This window comes from Sinohyriopsis cumingii, chromosome 11, assembly GCF_028554795.1.
Source record: "Sinohyriopsis cumingii isolate HCF-2022 chromosome 11, ASM2855479v2, whole genome shotgun sequence".
Taxonomy (NCBI): Eukaryota; Metazoa; Mollusca; class Bivalvia; order Unionida; family Unionidae; genus Sinohyriopsis; species Sinohyriopsis cumingii.
Window position 1 is genome coordinate 29,553,714 of NC_142971.1, and position 12,651 is coordinate 29,566,364.

The 12,651-nt window shown below is 34.2% G+C and overlaps 1 protein-coding gene across 1 annotated transcript in view; it reads right to left on the minus strand.

Moving 5' to 3' along the window:
• LOC149787837 (protein mono-ADP-ribosyltransferase PARP14-like) overlaps window positions 1-12,651 on the minus strand; it is a 178,281-nt gene that overhangs the window by 79,477 nt on the left and 86,153 nt on the right. Inside the window, exon 15 of the mRNA XM_089974056.1 lies at window positions 10,453-10,680. Coding sequence (XP_089830182.1) covers window positions 10,453-10,680 — 228 coding nt within the window. The remainder of the gene's footprint in view (window positions 1-10,452; window positions 10,681-12,651) is intronic.

Genomic DNA, 12,651 nt, shown 5'->3' on the forward strand with positions numbered 1-12,651 from the left:
GAATTTTAATATAATACAATTGTGGCATAGCTTCTGAAATTTAACAATTTCACCAGGTTCATGAAGTGTTATGCCAAAATAAACATTATCGGAAATGTTACTTATTACTGATCCATGAGTAAAGCCAGTAAGTCGTCTATTTGACTGTCTTCAATTAATTCTGTATACAATCGTTGCTCAAACAATAGCCAACATGTGTTTCTTCTTTAACTGCATACACAACCTAGCAGCAGACAATGCGGTGGTTGATAAAATATTCTCACAATTTAATAAACATAAAAAAATGAAAGCCGCCAACATATTTGCTGGGCTTGGCAATGTTATTAGACGCAATCAGTTATGGTTAGATAACAATAATCTCTGCTTTATTAGCTGGAAATTGAAAGCATATGAAATTGTACATGCGTTCAGCTTAAAGCAATCTATAAAAGTGACTCATGACCACTGCAGACCTACTGCACTTAGTTCTCTGGTTTTACATGGGGATGATGTTTGTTTATGAACTCATTATTAATTTCCTATTTTTCATAAAAATATTTTACCATTATGGAAAAGCAACTTCATAAATGCAAGTCGTTCTCTGCACTTTGCGCAATGATTAGTGTAGTAGTTTTCACACGTTTCTTTCGATATTCACAAAATCTGAAGTAAAAGTTATATGCACACTGAAAGCATGTGTTGAGTGTTAATTATTCTTGCTGTAGTCATTCAAATGAATAGGCATACAAGCATTGATTATTGGAAATTGGCAATGGATAAATGTACATGGAAAGGCATATGAGAAAATTGTACAGACACCGTTCATAGATCCTGGAATGTAATGAACTGTACATGTGCTTCGTCTTTCTTAACCTAATTCTGCTGTTAATTGTTCCCATTGAATCCAGACATATAATGATGTGTGACAAAATTACTGAATAGCTTAAATATGTATGCAATTTATGCAATGGAATTACATGTATTATGGATTAACTGCAAGCACCGATGGTACAATATCAGACGGCAAGTAAACAGTGTTAATACTCTGTTCATATTGTCTATTAGACGTTGAATTCAGACGCAATGATCTGGGGCAAAATTATTGAATACTGTAAATTTGTGTGCAATTTTTCAATGGAATTACATGATTATAGATGAACTGCATGCCACAACGGCATGACAGTAAACGGTGTTGATACCCTACTCATCAAATATATTAGACATGAATACACATATACGGAAGCTGTAGTGAACAATTGCTAAGGCAGTTGGTGGTTTGAATCCCACCGTTTGAATATCCTGGATCTATTACCAATTATTTTAAGGTCATGGATTTCTTTGCTGTTTGTAATTAAATATGGATATGTTTCAAAGGGAAAGCACATTGGATTATTATATTTTAAATTATATTCCTGACACTTTAATATGGTAATACTAACAGTTGTCAAACTCTATGCTGAAATAAAACTTCTGACACTGCCTTTAAAATTTTCAAAAATTACAAATGTGGTCAAGCTTTTATCAATAATTCTCAGCAAATAACTTTGTAAATTTGGACATGGCTTTTAAAAGAAATATTTTCTTCTTAAATCAAAATATTTTTCTTGAATATAATTAACTCTGTAAAGAAACTCTGATGTACATTTATTGTTGCATTATTGCTGTTTTTATTATTATTTTTATTTCTTTAGCTAAGAGCCTTCATTGCATTATGAGTAAATTCTCACACGGCTTTTTTCCTTAGTATGGTGTGCATTGGTTTAATCAGGCTAGGCTCACTAGCAGCCTTAGTTTTTGTTGGGCAATGAGATAGAAAATGTCATGCTCAAGGACAATAAAATGCATAGGAGTCCAGCATGCTAACCAATTTATCTGCATAGGAGTCCAGTATGCTGACCACTTAATTTGTGTAGAAGTCCAGCATACTGACCATATATCTGTGTAGGAGTCCAGCATGCTGACCATTTATCTGTGTAGGAGTCCAGCATGCTTACCATTTATCTGTGTCAGAGTCCAGCATGCTGACCATTTATCTGTGTAGGAGTCCACCATGCTAACTATTTTATCTGCATAGAAGTCCAGCATGCTAACCACTTAATTTGTGTAGGAGTACAGCATGCTGACCATTTATCTGTGTAGGAGTCCAGCATGCTAACCATGAGTACTTTAAACTTAAGCCATATAGAGATAATTATATTTTCAAATAATAATCAGCTTTGAGTGTTACTTTTATAGCTTTTTTTAAATATTTAATTCATTAATCATTTATTATAATCCGCAATGTGTATTTTTAGCTTATTTATTGTATGCATCCTCCATTCTGAAAATAATTTGGTTTTAAACTTTTAAACTTTTACTGCAAAAAGAAGAACTCTGTATAGCCCCAAACCTGTGATTCTAAATAATCATCTTGGATAACTTAACTTACTTTACTCTAAGAAGAAATCTGAGATTGGAAGATGCTTTAGAATAAAAAAAATCCAGTGCTGTTGATTGCATATGATATGAAAACAAATATTTCAAGGTTTCTCAAGTCTGTGTGCCTACATTCATATTTAATGGCACATCAGCATCATTTACCCAATAATGAAAGGCCCATATGTAGGATACTTTGTGTCAAAATAGGTCTATTCTCTTTTTGGGTGTTAAATGTTAGGTAAATATTTTTCTACCTTTACTACTGGCAGCCATATTTGATATTGGAACAGTCGCATTTGTATAAATCTGAAAAGCATTCAAGATAGGACACTTCTGATCAAAGTATGTTAAGTTGTGTTTTTTAAAAGACGTTAAATAATTTTCCATGTTTAGTAACAGCAGTCATATTTGGCATCATTTGTAAAACTTAAAAACCCTTCATGCCACAATGCTTTCAATAAAATTTCATCAACTTTTCTTAAATAGTTTTGGAAAATAAGTCAAACAATTTTGTTAACAATGCTAGCCATATATGATGATAAATTGGCAAGTGACAAGTGCTAAAATGTCATCTGCCTGCAGCCTACCTAAGTGGAATTCAGACATGAGTGAACACCTTAGGACTGAAAAGGGATTGGCACCAAATCTCATCCATACCTCAGTTACTAGTGGAATGGATGTACATGCTCTATATGGTCTGAATAATTTACTCCAAAATTTGGTTTCTTCTTCAAAAACATTACCCACTGATAATATGTTAAGTGAATAGGAAAGTGGAGTGAGTACATCCCCTTACCCTGGAGAAGTCACAATCTCTGGTTCCCTAATGTACATTAGCTACGAATAAAACAAGAGATAAGGTTTTGGTAAGCATACTGATATGGGCTATTTGGAAAATTTCTCTTCTATAAATCCTGCAGAAGTTGAGTTACTGCATCTATGCGAAGCTGTTGAATGATCCAGGAAGGCAGCCAAGTGTATCTTATAGGTCAAACTAAAACCTTTGGGATGAAAGATCTCCGAGGTAAAATCTAGAGAAAATTGTCTCCGTTGATTGTACCAAGCCCAGATAAAGTCAGTTAAAGGCAATTATGCTCAAATGTTATATTAGTGCTAAGGCCAGATAAAGTTAGAAGGCAATTATGTTCAAATGCTGCCTCAGTGTCCAAGGCCAGATAGAGTCAGTTAGAAAGCAATTATGCTCAAATGCTAATGTCTACTACCCTAACCTCCAAAGCTGATACATGCAAGAATGCACTGGTTCTGGGCTGTTCCTCATAAGCAGATAGGCTAACTCATTATATCCAGGACAGCAGAAATATCTTCTCTGCCTGAGTGGTAAGAACAAAATCTCCCACTTCTGATCAGCTCAGTTAACTTGAGTCACACTTCAGAATCCTTATAAGGACCTAAATATGACCTTGGGATAAAGGGTCAGACGAAGATAGATTACAATACAAAGGCTGATTAAGCAAGAAGAGACACCTGTTCTTGTCAGTGAAAGCAAAAGACATTTTGAATGAATATGAACTGCTGTGGTAAAACTGTTGAGAGTTCAGATCAAATGACAAGGTGTTTATTTCCCGCAGACTCCCTGTCATAACTAAAATGACTAGTAAGCAAGATTGTACTATAGGTGAATAAGGCCAAAGCCTCTGGTCAAGAATATAGATCTCCCTCACTTCCCAAAAAAAAGGGCTGTAGCTGGGCACCCCAGCATGTTAGTTATGCTGGCATCAGAGTAGATTGTAATTTACAGCAAGATAACCACCATAAATGATGTACAGTCCTCCCTTTTAATGAGATGGGATTGCATATAGGCATTGATTACATCATCAGATGAGATAGCAATGATCAGTTATTACTAGATGAAACAGCTGCAGAGTTCTCACTAAATAGAGGCCAAAACAAGGAACCCAGTGTCATACTGAGGAGACAAAAGAGGCACAGAAATTCCCAGCATGAAATCTGATACCGGTAATCTGAGTGAAAGGAGGACACCATAAAGATGATTCCAAGACTGTTTACCAAGAGTGGCAGACTCAGTTCAGGAGGAATGAGAACTCCTAAATGACTTAAATGCTTTGACGGAATGAGCAGATCTGTCCTTGTTGTCAAGGAATCCATGACAACAGCAATGAAATAAACAACTACATGTCTTGGTACAACATTTACTGACATGGTGCTTGCAATCAGTCAGCTTGATGTCATGAATGCAGAGCAACACAACTCCCATAAAGCTCAAGAGAATGATACTCAGTCTGAAAGAGAGTGTCCTAAATTAGTAGCTGTTGTCCCCATATATGAAATTTAAGAACAAGGAAAACATGTGAATGGGTATGTCTTCATGAACTGCAATTAGATCCACTCTTAGTATCCCCATTCATAATGTGGTTCCAAGTATCAATAATGCTAATATCTAAATAAGGTTTTTCCTTTCTCTACATGTTCTTTTAATACTTGGGTGGTGTCCTTGGGCAGCGAGCTTTTAGAAAAGCTGGTAGCCCAACAGATTATTCTTGTTGCCCAGTAAATTAAAGTACTTGTTCCCAAGGTTGCTGCACTTAAAATTATTCAACAGCTTCAAAAGTGTATGTGTCTGTGTAAAAGCAACTGTCCTATACAATGTGTGTGTGTTTGTGAAAAAGCAACTGTTTCTGTAAGATGTCAACAAGTTAATCAAAAGACAAAGAACAGATCTGATGGAATTGATTTTTTTTTACTGAATAAGAAAAAAGCTGATGTAGTTAAAATTATAAAATTAATCAATATCTAGGCTTTTTTTTTCAAACACTATAACTGAGAGTGAACTCATTATACTTGATTTACTCTTTCTCAATGGATTTTTTTAAAAACTGCATGGGTACAGCTAACCTGCAGTCAGGCTGTGCATCTTGCTTTTCTAAACTTAATTGAATACTTTTGTTTTGCTTTAAATAATATGCATCCTTTATTCAAATCTTTGGAAAGAAATCATCTCTGTGTCAAACCGAAAATCCCCACTATAATGCAAATTCGGATATAATGCGGTCGTGGCGTTGCTCCCGAAATTCAGTATAATCATTCACACATGAAAAAATATTTTTTGTTCAAAGTACATAAAATAGTGTATAAAAAATGTATTATCATTATGGGGAAGAGATCGTGTATGAATTCAAATTTAATATGATCGTGGCGTGGTTCCTGAAATTTTAAATACATGTAGGTGCATTTTTCTCGTACCGGGAAAGAATATTATTTTTATGTACAAGAAAAAGTGTGTAAAACGTTTGTTATCATTTTGGGGAAGCATTCGCGTATGAATTTTAATATAATACAATCGTGGCGAAGCTTCTGAAATTTAACAATATCACCAGGTTCTTGAAGTGCTATGCCAAAACAAACATTATCGAAAATGTTACTTATTATTGGTCCACAAGTAAAGCCAGTAAGTCGTCTTTGTGATTGTCTTCAATTAATTCTGTATACAATCGTTGCTCAAACAATAGCCAACGTGTTTCTTCTTTAACTGCATACACAACCAAGCAGCATGCAATGCAGTGGTTGATAAAAGATTCTCACAGTTTAATAAACATCAAAATACAAAAGCCGCCAACATGTTTGCTGGGCTTGGTGGTGTTATTAGATGCAATCAGTTGACCAGTAAATAATGTTTACTTTATTTGCTGGAAATTGAAAGGGTATGAAATTGTACATGAATTCAACTTTTAAAAAATTATAAAAGTGACTCGTGACCATTGTAGGCAAACTGCACTTAGTTCTCAGGTTTTACATGTGCATGGGATTTGCTTATGAACTCGTTATTAATCTCCTATTTTTTTTATATAAAATATTAAATATTTTACTGCTATGGAAAAGCAAGTTCACAAACACAATTCGTTCTCTGCACTTTGTGCAAAAAAAAATGTATTATCATTCTGGGGAAGAGATCGTGTATGAACTCGAATATAATACTATGTATAATACAATCATGGCATGGTTCTTGAAATTTTAAACACATGTATGTGTATTTTTCTTGTACCAGGAAAAATACTTTTTTTAAAATTACGAGAAATAGTGTGTAAAATGTTTATTATCATTTTGGGGAAGAGTTTGCATATAAATTTGATTCTAATATGATCATGGCATGGCTTCTGAAATTTAACAATATCACCAGGTTCTTGAAGTGTTATGCCAAAATAAACGTTATCAGAAACTTATTACTGATCCATGAGTAAAGCCAGTAAGTTGTCTTTGCGATTGTCTTCAATTAATTCTGTATAAAATCGTTGCTTAAACAATAGCCGACATATGTTTCTACTTTAAATGCATACACAACCAAGCAGCAGACAATGCGATGGTTGATAAAAGATTCTCACAATTTAATAAACATTAAAAAACGAAAGCCGCCAACATGTTTGCTGGGCTTGTCAGTGTTATTAGACGCAATCAGTTGACCAGTAAATAATGTCCTCTTTATTAGCTGGAAATTGAAAGGGTATGAAATTGTACATGCGTTCAGCTTAAATTTTTTTTGATAAAAGTGACTCATGACCATTGCAGGCCTACTGCACTTAGTTCTCTGGTTTTACATGGGTATGGTGTTTTTTATGAACTCGTTATTAATTTCCTATTTTTTTATAAAAATATTTTACCATTATGGAAAAGCAAGTTCACAAACGCAAGTTGTTCTCTGCACTTTGTGCAATGATTAGTATAGTAGTTTTCACGTTTCTTTCGATATTCACAAAATCTGAAGTAAAAGTTATATGACAATGAAAGCATGTGTTGATTGTTAATTATTCTTGCTGTAGTTGTTCAAACGAATAGGCATTTAAGCGTTAATTATTGGAAATTTGCAATGGATAAATGTACACGGAAATGCAAATGAGAAAATTTTAGCAGTATGAAATTTGTACAGACAGCATTCATAGACCCTGGAACGTAATGAACCGTACACCTGCTTCATCTTTCTGAACCTAATTTTGCTGTTAAATTTTCCCATTGAATTCAGACACATAATGATGTGTGACAAAATTATTCAATAGTTTAAATTTGTATGCAATTTTTGCAATGGAATTACATATATTATGGATTAATTACAAGCCCCGACGGTACGATATCAGATGGCAATTAAATGGTGTTGATACCCAGTTCATGTTGTATATATATTAGACATTGAATTCAGATACAATGATCTGGGGAAAAAATTATTGAATATTGTATATCTGTGTGCAATTTTTCAATGGAATCACATGCATTATAGATGAACTGCATGCCACAACAGCAAGATAATAAACTGTGTTGATACCCTATTCATCATATATATTAGAAATGAATAGACGTATATGTGCCAATGAGTTGTTCTCTGAAAAAACTAAAATACTGTAAAACCCCGTATTAACACGACCCAGATATTAATGCGATCCAATTTTCTGGACCCGAATTATTGCATTATAGCAGGGTTCCACTGTACTATGATTGATTATATTATTATCTTGCATGTACATATTTTCTGGTTTTTGCAACACGAAATTAAATAAAGGTAAGTACAGACTTCATAATTTGTGGGCCGGTTGAGTTTACCCGGGATACCAGGTTGAACTATAATGTACAGTACTTACACAGTGTAAGACTTGCATAGCATCACTTAATTCCTTATTTGTTCCCAAATATATTAGATGCAGATTTTGCTTTATTCATTGTTTCAACTAAACTGCATTCTTCCAGATAACATTTCAGTTAGTCCTTAATAGCTGTTCCATTTACACTGAATCACAAGTTACTCATTTTCATAAGCGATCCTACAAACTGAGGTAATATTTATGAAAATGTATGCACGTTTAATTGTACAAGGCACATAACCAGCATAACTTACATGTTCACGAAGAGTGGTAATAATAAATGCTAAAATTCTCATTATAGATCAACTAAGATCATCATTCATCAATCTATGTTTTGTGTTCTGGCTGAACAACATCACAGTTCTTTCCACACAATTTAAAGCTTGATATCTGGGCGACTCCTTTATTTATAGTTGGTGGATTTATCTTTTGTTTTCCGACAGCAAAACAGGCCAGATAATCATTAAAGCACTGAAACTAGCTTGTGTTAAGAGGGAATTTTGACCAGCAACTATACCAGTACAATGATGTGTAATTGCCTTTCATTCCATAATAGTAGCACAATTACCATAGTTTTGTAAAATGGGGTGTAAGGCATACCTGTCAACTTTTCAAAAGCCAAGTTGGTAGACTGAATCAAATTATTTTAGAGAGATTGGGACCTAAAATCGGGAGGTTTTTTGTGGCATTTTTAAAGCCTTGCTTTTACTAATATTGATCAAGCTTTCAGGTCTATTATGGGCAAAATTCACAAAGGATGTGCAGTTTCTCCCTGTGATGTGCCTTTTTTCCGCCCCATGACATACCCTATTTTCATATACTGGTCAGCTGTAGCCAAACTGCATAATAGCTAATGTTAATCTTAAATAAACAAGCAAGAAAGCCAGCATGACTAATTAATAGTTAATCCTTATTGATGCAACTATCTGTCATGATTCAAAGAAACCACATGTTATGCAAGCACCAGCAACTGATTGGCAAATAAAGGATTACCTTTTTTTTATAACTAAAGGTACCTAAATAGGCATCCTCACGGTACCGTACATGGGGCAACTATTTTCCTCTCGTTGTATATCCGACCTTATTACCTTATTGTCAACTCGTAAGGCATTTAGTAGTATTGTTAACTATAAAACATATATATTCTGAATTAGTTTTTTGAGGACACATACTGCATGGTATTTATTTTCATTCCTTCTTTTAATTTAATGATGGTAATTAACGTTCGTATATATCTGGTATAAAAATGCTAGGTGTTCACTCGTGTAAGTTTCTTTGGTGGGAATGGAACCACATCATATGTAGCTACAGCAGTCTCAGTGATCATTCTTGGGATTGAAATTAATTGCCAAAATTTTATTGTTGTTTATTTTTTGTTCTGGTTTATTTTCTGATTTTTGTATTGTTGTAGATGAAATAAAATCATAAATTTACATGATAATATTCAAAGGTGATACAACAGAACATGGGTTCAATGGAATGCATATGATATATCAATTTATGTAGGACGTTTCATTTTTAGGAGACATGAAAATCAAAGACATAATGTAATAATCAGGAGTTCCTTGCAAAAATCGGGAGATATTATGAAATCGGGAGGTAGGCGTGGAGTGACCCCAAAATTGGGATTTTTTTTTCTCCCGGTGTGAGAGTTGATAGGTATGGTGTAGGTTGCTTACATCAAAACAAACTACAACTCAACTTTAATGGTATTAGCACATTTTTCTAAGGATTATTTCTGAAACTTCATTATTGTATTTGGTGATATCATTAAAGTTTAGTGCAATGGTACCCATGATTCAACTCCAAGGGATGTACTTCATTCAGCGGAATGTACTTCATTCAGCACGTGTTCAAACCTACAATGTACATGCAGTGATGCCATTATGTAAATACGTTCAGTAGCCTAATTGTGAGCGTTGAATCAAAACTTATTGTTGTTCATTGTGTTGAAATACTGGGATCAAATTTTAATGAGTTAGGTAATTAAGATTTTAAGGCAAAAAAAAACAAGTAATTACTGGTGCAATGATATAAAATGTCCAGTGCAATAATGCATAAACAAACAATAATTGAGTCAAAAGGTAGAGGTAATGTTATAGCAACTCGCAATTGCTCAATTCTTGTCATTGTTTGATCAAATTCTACACAAATCTAAATTAGGCAGAAACATTAAGAATTTTTTTAAAATAAATTACTTTTCAAACAAGTTTATACCAATTTCTTTTTAATAATTATACATGCCAAACCTGAGATAAGTATATGTATACTTTTTGTTAATGTAAGTTTGCTTAAATAAATGCATTCAGAACTTACCACGTGTATCTTGTGATGTCTCAGAGCTGTGGGTCGGCTTATATGCGTGTCATGCACTTTTTAGTGTTTATACCTGTTCAGTTGGGGGGGATTTGGCTTATATGCAAACGGGCTTATACACAAGTATATATGGTACCTGATATCCAGTCTTTTGGTCCCAGGTCTGTGACAGGAGTACATGGAAGAGAAACTTGCAGGAGAGATTACCCCCAGTTGTTGGTACAACATCTCCAATGTTCACATTCTGGGGCCCATTCTTAAGGGCATCATCTACTGCTTTCCCACCAGTTTTTATCAGCAGCTGTGAAATTTGTCCAACCATATGGGGGTACCACTTGGCTGTAGTAGAGACAATAACATCCACCTGGATAAATGAGAAAACTGTGTCAAATGTATGTGGAAAATAGGTCATATTAACCTAATTTAAGTGAAATACAGTGCAACCAAGTGAATCCATTGTAAAGGATACTGTAACTGAAGAGTGAATGTATCACAGGACTATCACTAACACTAAAGTTTTTCATGAAAGAATAATACAAAATTGACCAATTCTATAATTTAAAAAAAAAGCAAATAGATATCTGCAAAAAGTAAACCATTACAATTTTCCTGACAGTAATTTCCTTTCTAAAATGCCTCCTCCTCCCCCACCCCCATGCTATACATCTTGTTAGATAACTTGAAGATACCATATCAACCTGTTGTATAACATTATGTACCAACAGCAAACACCAAACTTCCAGGCTTCATAATGTGGCAGAAGATCTGGCTTTATGTTAATTACTGGATATTTATAACTAGAACACCGCAGACCCAGTTGCAATTTCATTTGCTAGAAAACTTAAGTCAGATAACATCAATCCTGATCTACCAGAACACTATGTTCTGATCTGGGTTAATGTTACTTTCAGGAAATAATATATAGACCAAACAGCATAGACCCTAATCTACCAGTTTATTATGATCTTTGTTTATGCTTCTTGCTGGGAACCAGACCATGATCTACTTACTGTACATTATATGATAATCTGGGTTCACGCTGCTTGTTAATAACAATAATTAGAACAAAGAACATGGAATCTGATCTGCCAGTACATTATGTAATGATCTGGGACCATGTTACTTGCTGAAAATCATAGAACCAAATTTGCCAGTGCATTATGTGATGATCTAGGTCTATGTTTTTGCAGAAAACCATAATTACCACAAACAACCTTGACCCTGATCTACCAGTACATTATATAATATGAACAAACAATATCAACCCTGATCTACCACTATACTACACCTCTCCTTCGATAACCTGCAGACATCAGGGTCCAAAAACACAGACCGCACTATAAGAAAGGACATGAGTTACTGAGGGACCTCCAAAAACTCTGCTAGACATGCCAAGAACCACGGAGTTGAGGGGTACTGGGCTGTTTAATGACTGAATCCTCGTTTTATAACTGCATTGAGAATAATTGTTAATAAAGCACTTTTTCTGATGAAGTTGTTCGTTATTCTCTATAAACTACATTTATTTTCAAAATGTCCAACATCTAAAAGATCGATAACATGATTCCAACTGGTTTTAACAACCAACACAGTACACGAAAACATTTGTGTATTACGTCATGGCTTTTTGTTTTGCTGACTAGTCTGGTTCCCAGAGTAATGTTCAATAGTATTTTGCAAAACAAGCTAGGAGTCTACGAAGCAGGGAACCAGACTAACTGTTGTTACACTACCAAACAAGATTGCTTTCTATAAAAATCACACAACATTCATTTCCTGAGACCATCGTCGATGTCAAACTCAAGTTTTGTATTGTTCAGTTAGTAAAATATTGATGCTGTGATTTCTTTGCAAATAATAGTGAAACTTCTTATCATCCTTGAGAATATATCTACGAATTCTCTGAAACTCATGTACCTCACAATTGTCCATATCTGTGAAACGAAGCTCTTTATTTTACAAAGTACTCATTTCACTTGGTTGCCTTGGTATCTTTAATTACAGTTATGCCTGAGTAAATTAATTAAAGGTAGTTTATTTAAATGAAATACACAATAACATTTATAACTGTTCGATTGATCAACTGAAATGAGTTACCTGACATAAAACCAGGGATTCTAGTTCTTGTAGGATTTGTATACCTTTTAACCTTTTTTTATTCCACCTCCTTTATTTGATTCAAAAGATATAATTAACATGATAATAGACAATGAGAACTGCTTTTTATTTAGTGCAACAACACAACAGATGCTTCCACTGTTCCCATATAAAAACACAGTGGGCACTTAATTAGGTTCTCAGGGAAACACTTTCAAAGTTGTTACAGTAGATTGAC